Source organism: Melospiza melodia, chromosome 4 (assembly GCF_035770615.1).
Source record: "Melospiza melodia melodia isolate bMelMel2 chromosome 4, bMelMel2.pri, whole genome shotgun sequence".
Classification (NCBI taxonomy): domain Eukaryota; kingdom Metazoa; phylum Chordata; class Aves; order Passeriformes; family Passerellidae; genus Melospiza; species Melospiza melodia.
Genome location: NC_086197.1, coordinates 97,072,525 through 97,097,429, shown reverse-complemented (window position 1 = coordinate 97,097,429; position 24,905 = coordinate 97,072,525). Strand labels below are relative to the sequence as shown.

Sequence of the window (24,905 nt, the reverse complement as noted above, 5' to 3'; positions counted from 1 at the left end):
CTTCAAAATTATCACATCTACTTCTTCTTTTCATTATTAATTCTGCTGCTCCTTTTCTGCAGCTGCAGTTATCTATAAATTTTGTTATCTTTAGGCAGCAGTATCATCCAATGCTCCAATACAGAAATTGTGGCAGGGACCAGTCTGAGTTGCCATTTGATAGAGTTTGCACCTGCTCCCAGAATTCAACGGAGAATGAAGCTGCAATACCACAATGAAAATAATTTCTTTCTGCAAATAACATCAGATTTAGCTTCCATTTTTAATTCTGTCAAGGGCTTTGTGATCTCAGTCTAGTCAACCGAGTCCCTCTTCCACTGCGCACCACTCCTTGAACAAATTTTAATTTGTAAAAATTAACACGTACATGGTCCTTTCCTGGTTGTTTTTCACTGCCCAGAGAAAGAAAGGGGCTTTGATTAAATGTCTCTTCTCTGCTGTCTTGCCTGCAGTGTTTAAATGTATTTAATATCATGTAGCACAAGCAATATAGCATATTCTCTATCCATCCCTTCCAAGTTGCAGCTTAATCCCTGTCATAAAGGGCACAGCAAAACCTTGCTTATTCTCAAAGCATGGGTGCAAACCCACAGAAACATGAGTGGTATTTCAGTGAGTGTATTCCCACAGAAAAAACCTCATCCCTAAATCTTCTAACTCAAACAGCTATGGGAGAGTGTACTGTTACCAATTCATTCATAAGCACACCATTAATTTATATAATGTATGTTCTTCAATTTGAAGTCTTTATCAGGCTTTAGTAACCATGATATCCATTCAGTGACAGGAAGGGAAATGTGCACTGCAGTGCCACCACTGTCTCTCTCAAGTGGCATGAGAAATTGAATCAGTTCTGCCCATGAGGTTCTAATTTGTCACTCCAGCTCTGGTTGCACTGAGCAGCTGCTCACATCTACAGACATCGCACTGAACAGGGCAGACTTGCAGGAGAGCAGCATGAAACCACACTTGGAAACACAACAATGGAGAGAATATGGAAATAATAAAAGCAGCATGCGGTCTACCCAAGGGAACTGGTATGAAAACAGTGGATATGGAGCCTGCACCTTTGGTCACAGGTTCACATGCAGAACGTGGTGGTGCTGAGAATTTTCACTTTTTTACAAATTCCCATGGTTCAACATGAAATGGATACACTGCCCCAGTTCAGGCCACAAAACAGCACACAGACCAAAGCTGTGTTTGACTGTGATTTCTATTGCACTTTATGCTTCAAAACTGGAAGATTCTTTGGAATAACAGCCTCAGGTTGTCCAAATGATTCGACAATAATCCAGTGATAATGCAAAGAGATCAGTTATTTTTCCTCCTGGTAGAGAATATAGAAGATCTTGGTTGAAGATTCTCCTCTGACATTTTAAGGTTATTATGTAGTCCCTTTTTTATGTCACAGCATTGTTTTCTGCGCAACATCATGGGGTCCTTCTGGATATGAGCCCAGCTCTCCACAGATAGAAGGGTGCAGAAACACAACCAGCAACCACTGATTGACTCTTAATGGGGAAGCAACCACCAACCTCTTTAAAATCAATTATTTTAAAAATGGTTTTCAATGATTATGTGTTCTAACTCTCCTGAGTTTTTTTTTTAAAGAAGGAAGAGAATCCAAAATTAAGCATAGACATAAGAGCCCAGCATTTTCCAGGAGTAACAAATTTACTCCTGGCATGTAACTGATGAACACAGACTGGGTGCACAGCTAAAATGTGAAAAAGTCCATATCAACAGGCAAGTGAAGTGAAAAGGTCCCAGAAAGATAATGTTCAGCAACAATCCACATTTTCCAGCCTCCTCCTGAGCCTTGGCTGGTGGTGGAACACCAAGGTGATAAGGCAAGAGGCAATGGACAGGAACTGATGCCCAGGAAGTTCCACCTGAACATGAGGAAGAAATTTCTTTATTGTGCAGTGACCAAGAACTGGACAGATTGTCCAGAGAGAGTGTGGAGTCTCTCTCACTGGGGATATTCCAAAACTGGACACAATCCTGGGCCATATGCTCTGGGATGACCCTGGTGGGCCCTTCCAGCCTGACCCATTCTGACCTCTGTGATCAGAGAGGGCACAGAAGGACCCTCAGGAAAAAGGCTGGATACCTTTTTGTCTTCCACTGCTCACTGTCTCAAGGGAGAAAGACACAGATCACAGGATTACTGGCAGGAACACAAAAATTTTAGTGGCAAATCTAAGAACACTTGGAGCCAAAATTGTAGAATGGAAACCATCAGAGTCAATTTCAAGAAATCCTGTCAATACTGCCAAGCAACCCCTATCAGATCTTAAATTAAGGGGCTTTGTAACTTGCCAAGCTCTTCTCCTATCCCCAAACTCCCCACATCATAAACTACACTAAATAAGGAAAAAAAACCCCAGGAAACTTTAATAAAAAGGACCATCACTTGCTGCTCACTGACTTCACCTGAAATGGTTTCTGAAATGCCCAGACATGGAGATAAAGCACAGATTCCAAACAGACTTTGATATTTAGCACATGACAGAGGATGGAATTGCTTTAAGAATGAGAAGTGATCGTGTGATTGAAAAGATAATGAGAAAGGGAAATGGTGATGAGCTGGCTGTGCCCAGTGAGTGTTTAACTGCCTCACTGATTAACCTGTACTCATTTGTGATTGTGGTTAAGATGCTTCATAATCCTGTCTTCTTCCCCTAAAAAGCAACCTCTAACAACACTCTTTGATTTCACTGATAACAGTAATATCTTGCAACTCTTACCCACCTTCCAAGACGAGTAGGGGAAAATCACACTATACTTCATCTCTATACTTCATCTCTACCATACTTTCTCCAGGAAAGAAAACTGGCAGAATTATCACATTACACAAAGGATCTACACTATTATATAATGCCATCTCTAGCAGCACTACCAAAAATATTATTTTCCATTCATTTCAAACGTTCACCTTTTATTATTTTACCTGGTTACAGAAGAGGAAACACCTTACCTGGATATCAGTTAGCTTATTCAGGAAACGGGTTGTGACTTCAGGCCCATTCTCCATGGTTGGGATGTGCAAGTGCTGGCATGGAACAAAGGAGAGGAAGAAGGGGAGAGAAAGAGAGCAACATGTTATTACATGTTATTCTTTATAGCCTTACGTATATGAGAATACCTTATGGTTGCCAGAAGTTTTAATAAATATTTATCATGCTGGCCAGCCCTCCTTATGAGTAGGAAAGGGTGGTTAGTTTGGGGTTTTGTGTTGGGTTTTTGGTTGGTTTTTTTAAACAGGAAGGTGTTGCTAAGCCAGTGAAAAGTCAAAGAGTTAAACTGTTATGCTCTTGTTCAAGAAAGGCCAACCTAAGCCTTCCAAGAGGTCTGTCCAAAATGGAGGGAATATTGTGCAGGCAGGAGAGGTAACATTATATACAGCATTTCATTTCAAAGTGTATTGCGAAGAAATACAACACTTATATTTACACTCAGAACCTCCATGTCTCATATTATGTTAGCACCAGGTAATGTCAATACATTTAATCTACTTTATTAATTCAGAAAGTATCACCTAAGAGATATTTATTGTACTTATCATGTTGAGTGGACAAAGCACAACCTTTTATGCAGCTGCACTGCCCCATGTGCTCTGAACTAACTTTGTGCAGACTAAACAGCACCAAATCAGCTTTACAGTCTGAATGCCTGGGGAATTCCACCTGTGCAGGAGAAATCTCCCACACTTGCAAATAACTCTGAGAAAATTCAGAAGAAAGAAGGAAAGGGATAAAAAAAAAAAAAGAGACATTTCCTTACCTTGCCCTTATATAAAATTTTGGAGATGGGACATACAATGCAGGCTGTTCCAGCACCAAACATCTCCTTCACTCTGTTCTTTTCCAAGGCAGCTGTCAGGTCACTCATGGTGATGTATCGCTCAGACACTTTGAATTCTCCCTGCACAAAAAGCAGCAACCATCAAAATTAGAAAAACTTAAAAAAAACCACTACTGTTTTTGTTTTTTCTGAAACATTTCCAATAGGACTTTAGCCTAGTGACAATAAGTCAAATTTTGACTCTGATCTTGTGATGATTTTCAGTCATGCCAGTGTCACACAAGATGGATTTTCATCAAAAGAATGCCCTACTACAAAGGTGCCAGTGGTTTGCCAGATGCAATGCTGATGATTAAGTGGCACTTCCCTCTGGTTTGGTGCAGAGTATCACATTAGGGAATAACAAAGAACAATTGTTATGGGACACTGGATCTCTCTCCTCATGGTCTCTAGCATGTTAGAGTTTGTCCAAAAATCACTAAATTATATCAACTTGCATCCCACTCTCAGATAATTCCTAAGCAAGATACATTCTGTTGATTAATTTCACCTGCCAAGCCAATTTGTGTGATGTATTTTTTTAATCCCTAGTGAAACATTCCACTGTAGCCTGCACACAGCTGTCACATGCAAAAATTAACTGTACTACAGGTATGAATAAAGCCATTTGCACTGCAGTCTTAATACTGGGAGTGTTTTACCTTCTACAAGGGTTGAAGAATGCATAGGAATCAACTGAAGGGATGTGTTTCAGGAAAAAAAATGAATGTCAGACTGTGTAATTTTTATTTCATGTACATGGTACTCCTGTTATCCCACTCCGAGCATAACCCCAGCCCAATCCAGGAGACAGGATCCTGGGCTTGATGAGTCTCTGGCTGTGCAGCATCCTTACCCAGGCTGCAATAAAACCTCTGAACACAGCAAGGCAGAGTTTGCTGCATTTCAAGACATGACCCAGTCCAAATAAGCTCTTGGACTGCTGCACTACAGAACAGGAACAGGAGGCAGACAGATGACTGCAAGACTGTGGCTGGGCAGGCTGCATGCTTGTTAGCAGAAACAAGGTTAGAAGCATGAGAACTAAATGCAGAAATAATGAGCTGATGACTGAAGTGCAGCTATGGTCATGCAGAGTAATTCTTTGTTTCCTTGCTCTAAGTGTTAAATACTGCATGGAGCTGCTTTAACAAGCTTGGTATTGTTGTGTGTGACAGGTGTGGGTGTTCTGGTGATGCTCCTGAGAATCCCTGAATGAGCACACCCTGAGTTCCCTTAGGTTAAAGGACTGAGTGCATGCTCAGCCAGTTCTGTCAGCAGCACCAAGCTGAGTGGAGGGGCTGACAGGCTGAAGGGAAGAGGGGATATCCAGGGGGATGAAACCCCTGAAAGCAGGGTTTCTGCCAGGCTGGACACAGCTCTGAGCAATCTGAGCCAGCGGCAGATGCCCCTGCTCACTGCAGGGAGGCTGGAATAGATGGCCTTCAAAGTCCTTTCCAATGCCAGGCTGGATGGGCTCTGGGCAGCCTGGGACAGTGCAACGTGTCCCTGCCATGGCAGGCGCTGGAATGAGATGATCTTTAAGGTCCCCTCCAACCCAGGCCTTTGTATGATCCTAGGAAGCCAGACTGGTGTATGATTGCATGATATAACCAAATCAGCTGAACTTTCACCAGAAATGTTGACTTCTGCTGAAGTTATAACCTGACAATTGAAACCACTGCTGCCAAAGCACTCACCCAGCTGCGTGCCAGTTCCAAAATGCTCTGCCTTGTCACTCCTGGAAGGATGATGCCATCTAAAGGTGGCGTGGCCAGCTCATTTTCTGCCAAATAAAAAAGCATTGGTTGAAAAACAATCTAAGAAACAAACACAAGTTTACTGATATTACACCAAACACGTGGGTCCCTTCCAGCTCAGGATATTACATGATTCTGTGCCACCAAAAACAATCCCTGCCCTGTAAGATGCAACATTTCTCAGAGTTCTGCAAGAACACAAACAGATACTCAGTTCAGTAAGTTGTTGTTGAGTGTTTAGAACATTTTATATTCACCTTTTATTATAATCTTTAGATATTAATGTATTAAATATGTTTATTCCTCACCTTTTGGGCAGGGAAGAAACATTAAATACATTAATATATACATGCCTAATGCCTTGGAGGTGGTTTGATTCCTCAGTGTATTGTATATATAATTGTGTGACTTTTTAATGCAGCCACCTCTGGATTCATTCATTTGGACTCTCCTATCAGTGCTTCCAAGTTCCTTTTATGAGGATCCATACACACACCAGTAATAGGTGTAACCTGCCATGCCAGAATGTACAGAAATGGTGCCCTAGAACAGCCTGTATGCTCTGCTCTGGTTTCACTACCCCAGTGTCACTCTACAACCTATCCCAGACTTCTATTTCCATCAGCCATCTCTTCTTCCTCATACAGTCAGGAATGACAGCATTCCCTTTTTGGAGTCTGCCTACCATCACTGCTCTTTGTGATGCATGCCTGGTCCATATTCTGGCAAAACTATCACAAGGGAAAGACTTTAAAAACTTCCATGAGCCACAGGACTCACCTGACTCTAAACACTGCAAGCCTGAAATTCTGCATTTGTGACCCAGTCACAATCTAATGCACACCTTTCTTTAGCAGAAAACTTCAGATACTGTGGACTTTGCCACCAAAGACTGATTACACTTCTCTGTCTGGTGATGTTGCCTCAGATCTTGCCCAGGACCTGTTTAAGCTCAGTAACATATATTAATTGATTTGAGCTAGTTTGAAAATGTGCCAGGTCAAGCCAGCTGCCAAACAGCACTGAGCAGACAGGACATGAAAGTCTCAGAATGTTCCCAACAGGCTGCTCTGTAGAATTCTGTAAGAACGCATGTGATGCCTCCCAGCCTGGGGCCAGCCAGGGAACATCTGCTCCCCTGGGATCCGGCAGGGATGGTAACACCATCCAACAAGGCATGCCAAAGCTCATCCTCCCTGGGAACGGATGCCAAAGCAGGCTCCACATGACATCAGTGTGTCCATCTCCCAAAAAACAGACTGTGAGCTCACACACTCCACTTGCCTTCTGAGTTATTTTGATAGGCTTGAGATGTATAGCTGCAAAAAGCAGGAGGAAAGCATCTGAGGGGCAATGTCAGGGTTTCTCTTCAGCTGCCTCCTGTTATTGCTCTGCTAGCAGCACTGCCTGCCCAGTGCCCTGGTACACCTGCTACAGGCTTGCTCTAACAACAGAATTCCGTTAGAGAGTTTAAAGGGGTTTTTTAAATGAGCTCCTCCATGTTACACAACTGCAGCTTTGCCTATGAACACAGAGCAGGCAAGACTGCACTCCTGGGATGCCTTCAGGACTAGCCAGGCAGTAACAAAGCTAAGAAATTCACCCAAATATGTATTTTACCAAAGTGAAACATTCCAAGTGAACTTCAGGATCCAGGACAACCCAGACAGCCCCGTTTTCACTGATATTAACAGCAAATTTCTTCTACCAGCTTGTCCTGGGTCTTTGTCCTTACTTCCCTCAGGCTTTTCTTCAACTCTTCCCTCATGCAATCACCGCTTTGCATCTGTCTGTTAATTTGCCTTCCACAAGTACTTTTTCATCCTTTGCTTTATCTGCCACCTCATGCATTTGCTGCTCTCCCCTCCATTCTGTTGCTGGGGCTCTCTACTAGAGCAGAAGCTGCAATCCCGATTTTGTTAGCACTGTAATTGTACAAGACATTCCTGTGGCACAACTCATGTTCCAACTACAGAATACTTAGCAAACTTGCCTTAAATGTTACCTGATTGTTTCAGAGAATCTTTTAAAATATTTACTTTTTATTTATGTAATTCTGAAGTGGGGACCTTTAATCACCATTTCAATTGCAGCACACAAACATCAAATAATGCCCAAATACTATTCCCAGTGCCTTAACATTAAAGATAGAAGCAGAGCCCAAATGTTTGCAAATCATTTTGAAGGCAGGGAATTTTTCAAAACTGCACACAGATTTCATAGCTAGCAATCTCCAGGTTGGACATATGTTTAAATTTTAAGGTTTTTTAAGGCTTTTTTAAAGCCAAGCCTATGTTCTAGGCAGAAGAACAGACACTGTGAGAGGAAGTGAGTTTCAATGTCAAGAGCCTGCTGGGACAGTTACATGCTCTGAAGAGGCATGTGGAAGGGGGTGACTACATTTTTCACTTAGTGAATATAAACCATAAATAGGATTTGATGGATGAGGTATTTCTGCAATAGCAGGGATGCAGTTTTGGCTGTATTATAATCCTCAGAGCAGCAGTGGGAATACATGAACAGTATGGAATAAGTCATGCTGTTTCACCAAAAACTGAGCAGTTTTTTTCCACTACTCCCCCCTTTATGTTACAAACAAAATATTTTTCCAGGCTCCTCCTGCCATGCAGGACAAGATGTCACCTTTAGGCACAAAGGCTGCAAGAAAACCTACTCCTCATGGCTGTCCTCTAGACCAGGCTTTAGTGGGATAAGCCTCTGCTTATAAACCAAGGAGAGCAGCTCAGCTCCCAGCAGCACCTCAGAGCACACAAGGATGGGCATTTTCTTTTGATGATGATCTGCAGTTTCTGCCTCACTTTTTTGGATCCCTCTCAGCTGCAGCATTTGCAGAACAAAACCAAAGCACAGCCTGAGTGAGTGTCCTTTGTGAAGTGACAGAACACAGTGACAAGCAGTTCCAAATCCCCGTGCCAAGCCACAGGCAGGTATGTGATGGCACTGGGTGATTCCCAGCCAAAGATCCCACACATGAAGAGTGACTCAGCACCCTGGGAGACAGCAAAGTGCTCCATGGGGACAATGCCCATGTCCTGTGAAAGGACAGGTGTGCCAGCATTGAGCCCCTCCTGGGTGGCAGGAATGCCAAGCTGTTTGCCACAGCCACCTGACAATGGCAGCATTGAGCCCTGCCCTGGCAGCTCTTTGGAACAGCACAGGGCTGCATCTGCACCATTCCAGCATACTCCTGCTTCAAGTACAATGAGAACATTGAATTCTAATTATGTCCTTGCTTCAGTGTCCTTCCCTGGGCACAACGAGCCAAAATTCTCGTTTTTATTCTCCTGTTTTTCCAGCTAAGCTCCAATTTGGCCATCTATCGACACTGACAAATCAACTGCTGCTTGCAACAAGAACATGTCTAATATTTATCACTTCATTCATAAAGCTTCACAGACTCACTTATCACTGAGGGACTGTTATCTCCCTTCTTAGAAATGTGGTAAAGGTTTTACAGAAGAACAAGCAACAGAACTGGAGATAGGAATATGTTGCCTTGTTCTTTTAAGTTCTTCTAAGCCTTCTGATGTTTTCATTCTTGTAAAGAAGTTTCTCATGCACTTTTATGTAAATAATTATTGTTTTTACATTCTTCTCTGGAGGAGGAGAAATTTGATGGACTGTTGGTTTGTCCAGTGTCATTGGAGAGGTGGCACTTTCATCCTCCAATCCACTGTCACTTTTGAAAGTCTATAAATGTTGGAGTCAGAAAATAAACTTCCCATCTTTTTACCTGGGAAGTTCCAGGGTGCATGTCGGTTTATTTCATGTCCTATAGCAAGAGGAGTCAGGTAGCTGGATCCCAACCACACTAAATTATCCAAGGCACACTGCTTTCCCCACAAAATGCTGCCTGTTCTCTGCAGAAAGCTGACAGTTCACTAAGGTACCCATGCTATCACAAACACTGAATACTGGCATGCCCAGTGGGTGCTTTTGAGATGCCCATATAGTTGGCTGGTTTTAATAGTTAGTTCTAATAGTTTTAATAGTTTAATCAGCATGTACCTTGCTCAGAGATGACTGTGGGTAGAAAGAGGTAAAAACAGCTTAAAGAATGATGATCCATCTTGAAAGCACCTTTTGAGCATTATTGATACCTGACACCCACTGACGTGTTTCTCTCGCTGCCACCACTGGACAGAACTTTAAATTCTTCAAAGAGTTTTGGACTGCATGCTGCAATACTTCTGGAGATGGTTCAGGAATATCTGACTGGCCAGCAAGTGATGATGAGAGCCACTCACACTCAAAGCTACAGAGCCTGAAGGGTTGCACAGCCCTGAGCTGCCTTTTAGCACGTCTGCACTGCTTCTGAAACAACGGCTCCTGGAGCCCTAACACGCTGCTGGCACCCAGGCTGATGTGTGACCTTGTGCAGGGCTGAATTCTGTCCTTGTGAGCATGGGGACAGCCCAGCAGTTTGGTCTGTTACCAGCAGGCAGCACTCACAGCTGCTCCAGGATCTCCTCTCTCACAAATAACAGCCACCCAGTAACTTTCAGAATGGGCATTCCCTCTAACTTAAACAATCTTCATTAAAAAGATTATCATCTGCATTCTAACAATCATTTTGTGGATTACAGACCCATTAACCTGCTCTGGTAAAGTTCTCACACTTTATGTTACCATACCTCCCTTTTCATTTATCCAGTAGAGAAACAGATTCATTGTTCCAACTTCAGTTATTTGGTGATCTTCTCCATAGAGCCACAAAACCTGCTGGCAGCCCAACTCCACAGCTTCTTGCTGGGCATAAATAGAAGAACCATAATTCCTTCAGGGGAAAAAAGAACCCAAAGAGTTATGAGTACCTGGCTGGGCATCTTCTCAATTTAAACAAGATTTTTTGCGCATCTACCTCATGAGCAAGTGCTCTGCAACAGTCACTGCTTGGCCCTGGGATATTTTCACTAGAAATATTCCAACAGGATTTTATTAGATTGTTTGTACCTACAACCCAAAAACTTTGAAGGGCTGAACAGCACCAACAACTCAAACATATCCATCCAAACTGTATTAAACATACCTCTTGTTCCATGTTCTGGACACTGTAATTATTGCAACTGAAAACCCTCAAAAATTATTTATCTTTATTTAGCAGTTGGCATCCTGGAGAGGGAGCAACAATTCCCCTCCAGGTTTTGGGCTTTTTTGGTGTTTTTCTTGGGCTTTTTGGTTGGTGTTTTTTTAAATTCATCTACCTCATGTCAGGTGGATGATATCCATTAGATGAAACTCTTGGAGCACAAAAAACACCAGAGGTGAGGGGGCTTTTTTCTAATAAAAGATATTAAGAGAACTTTTTCTAATAAAAGATATTAAGAGAACTAGCATCTTCAGGAATTGCAAGGGCAAGAGCCAAAGTATTACATGGACACCAACCAGGTGCACTTCTTCCGCTTGAGATGCTGCAAAAAAATCAACTGGCTGTAATATTCAAACAAAAATATGCAAGTGAGTTGCAAAAATAATATTAGCAAAGTACAATTTTGAACTTTTCGTTGTAGTATGTTGTTTATTTAACTACTAAATTTAATGTCTATGTTTCTGCTGGATTAGATACTTCACTAAAGACCAAATCTGCTTTGGGAGCTGTGTAGAAAAGGCAGGATGATGTTTTCTTACCCTCCCACCTTGCAGTCTCCTGTTCCCCCTTTCCACGCTCTCACATACTTTGGATCTGCCCACAAGGATATTGGATTAAAGGTTCCACTTGCAAAGTAAGGGCCCACAGGGCTCAGAATGACATACAGCAGGGCTTTAGATGGCTTCTTCACTCCAAGGGAAGGCTGAAAATAAAGAAATGGAAACAAATCCAAAGTTACTGGTGTCCTTCAAACATCAGGGGCTGCACCATCAGCTTCTGAAACACTGCTCTCAGTGGGACTGCAGCATGAGAGTGCTTTTACCAGGACACTGCAAAGTGCTGCAATGAATAAAAAATATTTCTGTAACCTTCCCCTTATCCAAGCAGCACACCAACCCTAATTTTATATATACTGTCACCATTCACTTGCAGCCATTCAATTTATCTATAACTTATTCTAGAACTCTCTAATAGTTAAACGTTTTTGAGAACTTAAAGATTAGCTTAACAAAGTGCTAATATATACAATTATATTAATATAATACAATATGATACAAAATAATAGAATGGAATACAATAGAATATAATACTATATATGAATATAATATTAATTGATCATACCAGAAGCTCACAAAGCCTTCTGGGGGAAGGAGTGGCAACAACAGCAGCAACAGCAGTGGAGAAACCACTGTCAGCTGCATTAGTGACAAGAACAGTCCAGTGCCAGCCGGCATTGCCAGAGCTGAGTGCTGGCTCTCTGAATGCCTGAGTGACAGCTGAAATTATTTGCCTACTAAAAACAGCTCACACAACAGCCCAGGAAATAACCAAAAATGTCAGAGTTTTTTCTGCCCCTCCTCTCTCAGAGATTGGTTCTCACACTACAAATCATCATCAATTAAGGTGCAGGTAAGAAGTTCTGGTGCTGGCCAAAGTTCTCCAGGTGCTGAAAGGGCTCCTTTGGTTTCTATCTGCCCTGCTGCTTCAGAAAGACTTCTCACAGGGTTAACTGAGATCTTGGTATTTTTGCTGATGTGATCATTCAAAAGATTGTGGTGCCTGGGTTTCTGATTGATAAAAGCCTAGCAGGACATGCAACCTGGGTTAATGGAAAGGCCACAAGGGTTGGCTGTCCTGAAACAAAGCTCAGAGCAAAAGAATTTCCAAATACAAAACCAGGGGTAAACACCCCAATTTTAATATCAGTACCTTATAGTCACTGAGTGGAGATTCCTTAATCTGAAAATCTGCAACTAGTTTAAAAGTATTAAATTAATGGAGTCCTAGAACCTGTGGGAAATGTAAAATGCTCACTTATGGTAACTACTTACAGATAGGAGTATTGTAGTAGTTTAGTTTATATAGTTTGGAACCTACACTCTTTAGCTTCCTTGTCCTATGCTCTACCATTGTATATTTCTCTCTTGCTACTGCTGAAAAAAAAGAACCCTGAAGGATTTAATGAAATAAACTCTGTTTCTTTATCAACGCTACAGAAATGACTCACACATGAAGCTCAGAGAGGACTCATTAACAGCTATTTGCTAAGGAGGTCAGTTTTCAAGAATAATTGACAGAGGGACTAGTCCTTAGCTCTGCTGAAAGTGTTTCTTCTGAGACATCTTAATTTACAGGGTAAAATCTTTCAAAAACTTCTCTGTTCAGAAATAACTTGAAATTACAAAAATGTACACAGCAAGCTGTGATCCATCATCTTCTCTCTGAATTATTAGGGTTTTAATATTACCATGTCAGATACAACTATCCTTTCAACACAACCCCAATTAACAAGCACTGCTCCATTCCCACTGTGAGTAGTGGGAGGAAACTCCGTTTATTTTCTGTGCTCTGAGCCAGTGTGCCCACTGAGTGGCACTGTGGTCAACCTTAAATTCGTGCTGGGGACTCCCAAGCAAAACCACAAAACCGATCTGCCTTCAAACTTCATCCTGTCACCTACTGACTGCTGAGTATTGCCCGGTGTGGATGGAGGGCTTTGCCTTGTACCTAAATAAACAAAAAAGAAAAAAAAAAAAGGGGAAAGAAAATATTGCACACCTCAGTTCCAATGAGGGTAGGACGGATGTAGAGGCTGGCATCGGTTGAGTAGGGCACCCACTCCTGCTCCAGCTCCACAAGCTTACGGATGCACTCCAACAGCTCCTTCTGGTCAAAAGTCTGGCAAAGAACAGAAAGGGAAAAAACAAATGGAGAAATAAAGCTGGAACACTTTGTGGTCCTCACAGATCCACGTGCTCCAGGGAACACCTCCTCAGGATATGCAACACTGACACACTGCAGAGGTTCACATCTTCTTTGGGTTCATTCCTTACAGAATTTAATATCCCATGGTTTTAGCTACTGTGCCTTTTTGTGCAGTATTCTGAGCGACCTCCTCTGCTCCACAGTGTCCTCCTGAGATGGCAAAAAGGAGCCACTGACCCTTCTTGCCTCCAAAGCATGTGGAGAGCTCCCTGTGCAGCCAGCTCAGCCAGGCATACAGCACCACCTTTTCTACAGGAGAGTGCTCTGCTTTACAGCTCCAAGGGCCAGCAAGTCTCCCAAAGCTCGCAAGGTCTTACAGCAATTAAGCTAACAAGTCTGGGAGGAAGTTCACTGGCCAAGATACAGTTGCTAAAAGCAGTGTTAAGTTACTGGCATGACCAAAACCAAAGGCACTCAAGAGGCTGAACAACTTAACTAAAGTGTAAAGAAGAAAAGGGAGAACATCAGCACCAGAGCAAATCAGACAGCTGCCTGCATGCAAATACCTGCAGAACAGCACCCATCCCTTGTCACTGTCATATTTTCTGGAAAAATCCCGTCACCCAGGATTTCTCTCCTGGGAAGCTGAAAAGCCTCAGAGAAAAAGGAAAACAATAATTATCTGATTGCTTCTCTTGTGTTTTGCTGCTTTGGAATGTGTTTGGAGATTGTTTCATTGGTTTCTGCTGTCAATTATTTTGACTTATTGGCCAATCAGGGTCAAGTTGTGTTGAGGCTCTGGAAAGAGTCATGAGTTTTCATTATTCTCTTTTTAACCTTCTGTAAGTATCCTTTCTGTAATCTTTAGTATAGTACAGTATTCTTTAATATAATATAGTAACATAAAATAATAAATTAGCCTTCTGCGAACATGGAGTCAGATCCATCATTCCTTCCTGCATGGGGCACCCTGCAAATACAATAATACCTCAGAAACACTCTGAGGCAGCAGGGAGGCAACAATGAAAGCAAAACACCCTGTTTCTGATTTCAGCAAAACATCACTACTCTGATTTTAAAACAATCACTTAAAGGGTTTCCTTCAATAAGTAAGATCTGTTAACAAAGTCTGACTGTGCTATCGGACTAAAGAGTGTTTGATAAACGCTACCAGTGCAAAGCTGTAGAGATGTGCCCAGTGACAGTGAGAAGCTGCCCTGAGGAGGCTGTCTGAAGGAGCAGGAGCTGCCCTGGGTACGTACTGGCAGGGTTGTCCTCAGTGCTGACCGTACCATCCTGTCCATGTTGAGGGTGGGCCGGAACAGGCGGATTTTGCCATCCACTCCTCGGTACGCCTTCATCCCTTCGAACAGCTACGAGCCAGGGAGGGGAGAAAGCACACAGTGACTCAGACAGCTCACCCCTGGGGATCCATGCCAGCTGGGGAAAGAAAAGCTTCACCCTCCTGCTCACAGCACCCGAACACCAAAATGCTAACTAGTGAGTTCTGGCAATACACCCCAGTGAGACAGATTTATCTGAAGTACAGGCAGGTCATCTTTGTAATATCAACTTCAATAATATCAATATTTAAAAACTGAAAATCAATAATTCCTCATTATAACCTCATTTTTTTTTCATAATTTGGTTACAGCAATTAAAATTTGTAGCATGTGTTTGACTTAACGATTCCTTCACATACTGACTGATACCTGAGTCAAAGCAGCATTTCTGCTTACATAAGGCATCTATATAATTTTGTTTTATATATATGCTAATTATTTTTAGAGCTCTGGCCAAAACACATCTTTATTAGGAAGTATAGAATAAGGTAATGGAGAGAATTCTTGTAAAGTTCTTGCTGTAGTTGTAGCAGGAGCTGGTCACTTATTTCCCCCTTATGCCCCTATGGTGTGGAATGGGATTTAGCCTGCATGAGAGAGATGCAGCCTTACTCTAAACATAAAATACATGGAAATATTTTCTCTATATACTTTACAGGAAATTTAAACATAGTTACCCCATCAAACTGCAGGATCCAGACAACTGGTGTTGACAATCAGAAACCCTTATCCTATCAATGCTCTCCCAGCATCTCCTAACCACATCAAAAAACTCACCCACCAAATATCCAGTTACTTTCAGCTACAGACTGGTAATTTCTGGTTATACTTATAGACAGAAACCACATGTACTATATAAGCTCACATTAATATATATGTATACACAGCTCTTATTTGGATTAAGTATTAAAGGCTCACTTATGCTTACAGACAAGAGGTCACATTCTCAGAATTTTATCTTCCAAAGCATTTCTTTGTACATTAAATTTCAGTGTAATTTCTATGAATTTAAGTGCATCACTGCTGTCAGTCTCCTCAGGCTTCTCTTTCTCTGACTGTTCCACAAAAAGTGGCTGGAACTGCATCCCTTGTGGTTGGAAGTCTAGACAGGCAGCTTTTTTATTCGGAAAAAATAATCCTATATTTGTGACCAAGTAATTTGAACAGAGTATTTCAGGTTTCACTGTTATCAAATTCTATGCTTTTCCATAAGGATCACTGAAATGCAATCTTTAGAAAACTTGTGTGCAGTTCCATGGCAGAGCTAGGTCCTTCCACATGACAAATTTTAATTGGGTTGTAACTGGGTTGCAGAATCCCAGCAATTTTCCTCAGGCTGTGTGCCAATTATGTAGCAGAACCAGAATTAGAACCCAGAACTTTTTGCCTTCCAAACCTGTCTTAGTCTTATGGCAATGCCAGCCTTATTAAAAGCTTGGCACAATTTTGAAAAAGAAATTGTTCCTAGGGTAGACATTGTAGCCACCAAAAAAAAAAGTCTTTAATAAAGAACAGCATTACATATATCAGATATCATTACATATATTACAGATATCTAGCTGATATTTTGATATGGTTTTTACCGGGCCAGTCACTAACTGACAGCACATGGCTGGAATGATACTTTCTTATCCCAGAACACATTTTTTATCCCCCCACCCTTCTCCCAAACACATTCACAGAACTTTTAATGAGAGGGAAAAGGGAGGAATGTCACTACTAAGAGTTGATCAATGGTTTGACAGAAGTAAGAATCACACCATTACTGAAACACAAAGCCTTCTCAAGATGTTAAATCTTTTTCTCCAAAAATAAATACTTTTCATCTTCCAGAGCTCAGTAAAACCTTCCACTCATTAAAAAAGGGAGACAGAGATGTGTTCCAGAAATGTTCATCTTTAATGAAAGCAACTGCTGTGGTTGCTTGATGGTTGGTTGCTACAGTGGTGTGAGAACAGCACTATCTGACACCTGTACATCACAGGAGCTGGATCTGGAGTTCAGCAGATCCAGATTAGCACACTGCATCATGGAGGGCAAGGAGAAAGGGGAGGGAATGCCAAACTCATCACTTTCATTATACCCACTGTGTATTCATTGAGCCACAGCAATGACACCAGATTCTCCTCTCTCTGTCCTCTTGGCTAGAGGAAACGTGATGCAATAAGGGTAAAAGAATAAAAAAAATGGAAAAAAAAAAAGAGCATATTCATATTAGCAATGATTTCAGACCAGGCCAGAGGCCAAGCATTAAAGCAATGTGCTACTAAGAGTGAAATACAGATTTGGGACTCCAGCGTGGTTTCTGACTTCCTGGGCAGATCAAGAGCTGCAGCCTCAGGCCCAGGGCCTGCTGTAATTTACACAGGACCTGTGGAGGCTTGGTGACTAGATGAGGAAAAAATCAGTCAAAATAAAAATGAAGGCAGGAACTCAGGGAAAACAAGCAGGGAAAGCCTCCCTAGTACAAGTGGTTAAAATACAAAAAAAAAAAAAAAAAAATTAAAGGAAAAAAGGAAAAATAATAATAAAAGCAGCACAAGCAACTCCACAGACTGTGGTGGAGACACTCCCACCTACCCAGAGTTGGGAGAAGTGGGCTTCATTTCAGGTTCTGTGCCCTGCTGGGGCTCCCATAGGTGTGAGCACAGCCCAAGCTGCTCTGCAGGCACCAAAGGCAGCTATGGGTAACAGTCAGCTAAGCACAGAAACTTTAACCACGCTGGTTTCCAGCCTAACATCCCACTTCCCAAAGTTCCCTGCTATCTGTTCTCCTCAAACACACTTGTATTGTATACACTGAGCACATCAGATCCAGCTCTGAGCTCCAGGGACTGGTTCAGAGTTTCAAACAAGCACCTGCCTAGCCTGTCCTGCAATCCAAGCTACCAACCTTTAAACCAGCTGCAAGTGACTTGTACAGAGTGCATGTTCAGCCCCCAGATTAAAGCTACTCTGAGATGCCCTGACACACATCAGAGACAGTAACTGGACCAACCCACTGTCAGGGAACAAGAATGGTTTTTAAGATAAATTTATCACCACTCAAGAATGAGCTCACCTTCCCTAGGCTAGGACCTTAAGTGTGCTGGCATCTCCAGGCCAAGCTGCCTCTGTGTTACATATAACCCTGCTGTAAATACTGCAATTACTCTGGAAGAACACCGCTTAACAGAACAAGATGTAACTCAATATTAATGAAATAAAGGCAGTAATACTCCTTGTATTATAAAGCTGTGGCTTCCATAGCTAATAAAACAAAAAAACATTTGGTTTCCAAATCAATGTACTACTCACTTCTACAGCATAGTGCAGGGCTGAGGCAGCTGGATGTATGGAGAGGTTCTCTAGAGGCCTGATGCAGGGTTTCTCCCATCCTGAAGCCAAGGACCATTCAATTGTCAGCATATTGTCAGTGAACACAGTTCCAAACACCAGACCAGTGGGGTCTGGCTTCTCCTTGAATGTCGTGGCCGGGGTGATAACCAAGTCAGAAGCCTGAAGGAACAAAGAGACAAAAATGAAGTGTATCAAAATAATGAAGTCAGACTCATTTAAAATTATTCTGCATCAGTGAACAAGGACAAGCTTTAATATTTTCTCTGCAGGAAATTAATATTATCTCTGTAGGGATATTTAATGACATGATGGTTAAAGGCAGCTAACCTCTAAGTAGCTGGCAAAATATTCATAAAAGGCACACAAACATATACACAGTGCTGTTGTACAAGTAGCAGCATATTTTGAAATTCTGTTTAAGAATTAAGTTGAAGAAGTAGTACAAGGTACAAACCCAGAAAATGAGCACATGAAATTTCTTGGACACTTAGGTTAACACCCAATTGCTGTACCTCTGAACATAAGCTGATCATCAGAAATTAATCACCATCACAACTAAATACATGTCACACTGATTTTTCTTTAATACATAAAACCAATGTGAGAGATCAGAGCCAGCAGTCAGAAAGTCCCTTATGCCACAATAACTTGCTCATTCAAACACTTCTGACCCTAGAAAGATCCCATTAGCAAAAAAGGCTAAATCCTTCCCTGCACCAGGGACTGCAGACTCTCTTATAAGCCACAACTAGCTGCAGACATGTGCCACAGGGTTTTGCACTGGTTCTGCCTGGGATGGAGTTAATTTTCTCTATGATAGCTCCTGTGGTGTGAATCATCCTGAAGAACAGCAGGAAAATTAGGAATGCAGATCTCTGGCATGTCACTCCCCTTTTATCCACAGGTAGGGGCTGAACAACCAGAGAGGGCTGCAAAGCAGGCAGAGCCTTGAGTTTCCCTCTCCTTTCCCTTCCCGTGCTTCCTTCTGGGCATTTAAACTGCTGCTCAGAGGCCAGGGAGAGTTCAAAAAATCATATTCAAAGCTCCATTTTCCTTCCTAATATAACCCAGAAAGCACTAGCCTTTATTGCAGACTCCCAGGTGAAATCCTGCTCCTCTGTGCTGGGTGCATATGGAATAGACTGGAACAGAGGTAGTCCAGAATACTGATCAAGTGATTTGCACAATTGTTATTTGATCTAAAAAGGTGCTTCTGCAAGAGATCTCAGTGTCTTGAACTTCTCACCCTCTGCATGCATTTTGAAAAAGAGACAAAATCAGTCCCAAGCTTTTGAAGAAGTGTACCCCAATCTCTGTAAATAACCTAATTTTCAAGATGTCTTTAATGAACAAAGACCTGTTTCTTATTGATTAGCTGTTTTGGTTGAGGTTTTTTTGCCTAATGGTTTAGATGTGAAATTAACTTAGAGCAGGAGCACATGAATAGCTAAAAGCTTGTTTCAACTATCTCCAATTATAAGGCTTGTCTAGATATTACAGTGCATTAGTCTGGTTGAATTAATACATAATCTGATGAAACAACAATTACTCTGCTTAACTCTTCCCTTTATTCTTCTGACAGTGAATGTTCCAATGGGAGAAGCACCACCTAATGATGTCCTGAAACTCATTTTACCTGGCAACCTCTTAGCCCTTTTATCAAGCTTTAGGAATAAAAGGTATCAGAGAAGATGTGGATCAGAATAAAAACCACAGAGGTGTGTTTGCAATTATCCACAGCTCAAGAAAACAATTACTGGGGAGCAGGGATGTCAGTGGGGCTTAAGTGAGTGTGTAGAACACAGCTGTATCTCTGGGTTTATCTCTGCAAAGAATCACAGCTGCTAAAGAATTCCCTGTTCCCGTGGTATCAACTGCTTTCCCTAGATTCCAGGCTCCTCAGGTCACTTTCATTAGGGTAATTACGGTACAATAAACTGGCCTGGGCACCATAATTATCATTTGAAGCCTCTTTTCCTAGAATTCCCATCAGTGTGCTGATTTCTGCTTTCATGACTCCCTTTGCTGCCTCCTCAGTGGTGGCAGCACAACTACTTGAAAGGCATCACTTCAAAACAGTTTATTAAATTTGCTGGGGTTAACAATAGCTTTTATTTAAGGATGGGAAAGGATTTTAACCTGGCTCTTCTCATAAATCCACAAGAAGTGTAGAGGGAGCAGCAAGCTGAACAGGTAGAGAAACTCACTCACAGCATTTCAGTTTGGGTCCCTCAAAGGCAGAAAGTTCAGAGAGGCAGAACTCTGACCCTGATCCAGAAAAGAAGCAGACAGCTCCCAGACCACAGAGCTTCCTGGAACTGCACAGTCTGACCAGGAATCCCATTTGTTCTTTCAGAATTTGGGCAAGCCAGCTTTCCTTCAGACACTGTGCCAACACCTGAGCCAACAGAGTCAGGTACAGCACCTGACCCGTAACAATTCCTTCAAACAGCAGGAACAGCCTGGCTAAGACCTTAGAGACATGCTGAACTGCACTGACCAGCAGGGCAACAATCACTCAACAGGCAAAAAGGCAATTTTCTCATTCTTATAATCCTGTGAACCTCTCTGGAGATCCACTTTTTTGGCCACTACTTTCTTAATACCCTTTCCTAGGACTCTATTCCTTCACCCATTATGTCCTTTTCTCAGTTTTTTTTACCAAGCAGTGTAAATTAACAGTGTGCAACAATCTTTCAGAATCTAAATTCTTTTTCTGTCAAGACAGCATCAAGTGCTGCAATGCATTTGGCCTTCTTTTTCCACGGAGGAGAACACACTGGGAGGAGGTTTTGGGGATCATCCTTGGAAAGTCTCTCCCACAGTGTGGTCTGCATGAAGTATTAGCTCAGCTTCTTCTGGGTCACTGTGTAGGACACCCTACACAACACCTCACCTGGCTCACAAACTCTTTGTTCAAGCAGCACCAGGAGGGAAATCAAACACTCAGAATATCCCACAGAAGGGGAGCAGAGCAAGGCCAGGTGACAAATGCCACAGTATTATCAAGTATCAATGCCTGTTCTGTTAACATCCCTCTTTAAACGATTATCACAGCACTACTCTGCTATCACCTGTGACCTTTACAAACAGCAATTTCCTCTCTTCCTTTGCCAACATTCCCCAAGCCCTAAAAGCAGCATGTTAAGGGTGCATTAGGGATTGGCATAAGCACCCATCCAGATCTCCACTGTTTGCACTGCTAACACAAAGGGGAATTTTCAGCTAGGCTTGTGTTGTGTTTGCTTTGTTTATCCAACATGCTGTCAAAGCACCTCCTGATGCTGTTGCCCAATAAAACCATTAACCTGGAAGGAAAACTGGTAAATGCCAAACAAAAAGGATAAGGGAGACTAAAAAAAGAAGATGATGTGGCACATGGTCTGAGTGCAGCTATTTGGCACCTGTTTTCTAAAGTAAAATGACAGTTCCAATCCTGCAAAATCTCCATGTCACGGCAAAAAGGGATGTAGAAGATGTCCCTCCAACATCCCAGCCCAGGACTCCCTAGTAAGGAATTGGAAATATCAAAATTGCCCTGCCTATGGTAGGCACAAGGGAGTGGTAGGGAAACAGCTGCATTCTGTTGATTTTCAGGGCTTTTATGGCAACACTAAACCTACACAGGGCTGCTGGCCCCAGGAGACACCTTCTGAGAACGCCCTCAGCTGGAAAGTGCCTGTTCATTCCAGTGCAGGTTCTTCCAGGGCAAAGCTTTACCCAGCCCAAGTAAATAAGACATATTGTGACATTTTGACACTAAAATTCACCATTTGATCAAAACAGATCTTCTCAATTACGAGCTGGGCCAATTAAAGGTGATGTGCTCATCTATGTCAGTTCTAATCAAGGCTGTGACAGCACATCCTGGTGCCTGGCTGAGCTGTCACTTCAAGGCTTGTTCCACCCCACCTCTGCAATGGCTTTAAGTGGACTTGGAGCTGATAGCAGTCCCTGGCCAGAGCTGCCATTCTCCTTGTTGCATTCCTTCCTTTCTAACTCTAGACAGCCATCTCAGGTAGGTGCAGATGGCAAGGACATATTTTGTCCTACACTTTCTAGCAAGTCTTGGCAATGCATTTCCAAATGATCCTTGGCTGCAGTTATTTGCACTGCACTGAAAATCCCAGACCATAAGCCGTAACAGCTCTAACTCATTTGACACACCCAAACTTTTCTAAGCACTGGGCTAGGCCAGGCATTTCTATCACTTAATTGAGTAAACCAGACCTAGCAGTCTCAGCTGTACAATAACTCACAGGTCACCTAAAAACAGCAGCAAGTTTCAGCAGAGATCCCCAAAACATTAACATGCACACAAGTGAGACTGACTGCAATCTCCTCTGATGAAAACAGTAACCTCCCTGACCTCCAGTCTAGGTGATTAATTCAAGATCACAAGCAACTGCAATAATTTTTTTATCGTATGCTGAATTTGTAAGCATATCCTAGCAAAGATCAAGGCCTTCTCACGCAACAACAAACACAGAAGCACAGACAAAATCAAGGAACTTGTTCTGCCCTTGCACTTGAGAACAGCAGTGGAACAAATACTGAGAAGGAGACATTACAAAAAGCACAAGGAATTACTGTGATGGGGAAAGGCAACAAAGCATAGTTGAGGAGAGTTGGAGAGAATGAATAAAGTAATATTTATATAAGCCATCCTATAATCCCTTTACAATCAATACTATTTTAAATTTACAACAGAGCCTGAGGCTTGAGAATGGAATGTGTGCCAAGATATTATAATAAGATTTGAGGAGGAAAAAAAGCCCTGTTTTTATTACTACTACTATCACCAAAGGAAAAACAAAACAAAACAAAAACCAGTCTTCTGCAATCCCAGGGTAAATATCAAAAATAACAGAAATCTTTCAACAGAAAGCTTCCTTGAAACTTCATCTGAGATATGTCAGCACATGTAATTGGACTGAGTGCTGGAACCATTGCATCAGGTTGGCTGTACATTGGGTAATAAACCACAGAACAAATGACAAAGCAAAACAGAGTCAAGGCTCTGACTCAGCTGTGAGACAGACATGGAAACAGCAGGAAATATGGCTGGAAGGACCATGTCCAGTCCATCCTCTGCAAGGCATCTCCCCCAAACTATTCATAACAGATATTGCTCAGATATCTGTCTCACCAAAGAATGAAATTCTGCTACACCCTGCAAGAAAAGGAGGGCAGCATAGCCCACTGCTGGCTCCTTTCACCTTTCCCCTGCTCTGACAGAGGCTCCAGCTCTGCTGCAGGAATGTTTGATCTGCAGCAGTAGGCAGGGAAGGAAACCTGTTCTGACAAGAAAATAGACAAGTGGATGGAATTGACACAAACTTCTTGCCTAAAGGAATGAAAAGGGCACCCAGGGCAGCAGCACAGCTGAAAATATATTCTGAAGCCCTCAAAACACAACAGAAGGGAAATGAAGACGTTGGAAAGCTACAGTCAGGCTAGATGATAAAGCATAAAATAAATTTCTTTTGCCCTAAAAACATATCATTAATTTCAATGGCACTAGTTTAAGAGTTTTTCCATGTTGCTGAAATGCTGCCTGCATAATGCCTGCCTTCCCACTGATTTGATCCAGAGACAATTTAAGTTAATCAAGACCCTTTCTTCCAGCTTTGTAGGAATCTAGATTGTAAGGCAGGAAAAACTACCTGAATCTTTACAACCTCATTCCTTTCTTCTGCTTGAGGAAAAATAAATGGATTTACAATTGCTAGGTTTGGGGGTTTTTTTTCTCTCCATTACTGATTAGTTTCTTCTCCACTGACATATTTCACAAGATGTATTTTTAAGGTTAAGAAAGATGCTGGGATGGGGTTCCTACAGATCTTAAGGAAACCTTCCACCTGATATTAAGGAAATCTTAAGAAACAAATCTACTTTATTTTAGTGGGGTCTACCTCCTCTACTCCAGCTATTTGTATTTTCAGATCTACAAAAAACAGTCACTTACTATCTCCCCTATAAAAAAATTCCCTAAAACATTTCAAATATAGTTCTCTCTATGCAATTCAGACAACAAAGACATTGATGAGTGTATTAAACATTAGAATAAAACCAGACCCACTGGCTGTATTTTGGGGCCATGAATCATTTTTTTGGTAACAGCTGCTCCCATCAACTGAGTGCGGTGAGAAGGGAGTGTGAGCAGGCTTGAATGCAGCCATTGCACCGGTGCGAAAAACACACTGGTGTGAAAAACACACTGCTATAAGCTCTCTGCTGCCTTTAGGCAAGTCAGCTAAAAACTCTATTTGGCCATACAACTTCACTTCACACCTGCAATGCAGACACACCTGGGATTCAGATTAGAAAGAAGCAATTCCATTTAGGGAAACACAGACTACAATTCCATAACAGCAGAAAGTCCTCTCATATGTCTGTACACAAATATTTCCATAAAACCAGAACTAGGACCATTCTTTGCTAAAGGCAATCATAGCTAGTTACCTAATTTGTGTGGTTCAGCATTAACACAAACTGCTTTTCTCAAAGATCTGGCAGCTTGGTTAATGCAATTGCTGATGCTGTGCTGCTCCTTGCCTCACAACCACTGCATTTCTGCACAGCAGCATAAACACAGTGTTCCATTTTTAGAAAGAGTTTGCCTGAGAGAAGGTTTGAGTCTAACACAAGCTGAGGCCTCACACTGGCCTGTGACACAAGACTGGAATAGAGAGGTCTGACATTTCGCCAATAACACATCTTTGCACCAAGATTCAAGACACTTCTGTCTCCTGCTTTGGGAAATATCATTTGTACTTCACATGAAGCAACTGGAAC

The 24,905-nt window shown here is 42.0% G+C and overlaps 1 protein-coding gene across 5 annotated transcripts in view; it reads right to left on the bottom strand.

Moving 5' to 3' along the window:
* The window catches only part of BCAT1 (branched chain amino acid transaminase 1), a 54,231-nt gene that overhangs the window by 6,316 nt on the left and 23,010 nt on the right, over positions 1 to 24,905 (bottom strand). For 4 of the 5 annotated variants that reach the window (XM_063155705.1, XM_063155707.1, XM_063155710.1 and 1 more), the window contains 8 exons: positions 18,066 to 18,266; positions 14,688 to 14,798; positions 13,279 to 13,398; positions 11,259 to 11,422; positions 10,265 to 10,407; positions 5,550 to 5,635; positions 3,790 to 3,930; positions 2,984 to 3,058 (listed from right to left, as the gene is read on the bottom strand). In XM_063155705.1, the coding sequence (XP_063011775.1) occupies positions 2,984 to 3,058; positions 3,790 to 3,930; positions 5,550 to 5,635; positions 10,265 to 10,407; positions 11,259 to 11,422; positions 13,279 to 13,398; positions 14,688 to 14,798; positions 18,066 to 18,266 (1,041 nt within the window). The remainder of the gene's footprint in view (positions 1 to 2,983; positions 3,059 to 3,789; positions 3,931 to 5,549; positions 5,636 to 10,264; positions 10,408 to 11,258; positions 11,423 to 13,278; positions 13,399 to 14,687; positions 14,799 to 18,065; positions 18,267 to 24,905) is intronic. The other variant, XM_063155706.1, reaches the window with a different exon arrangement.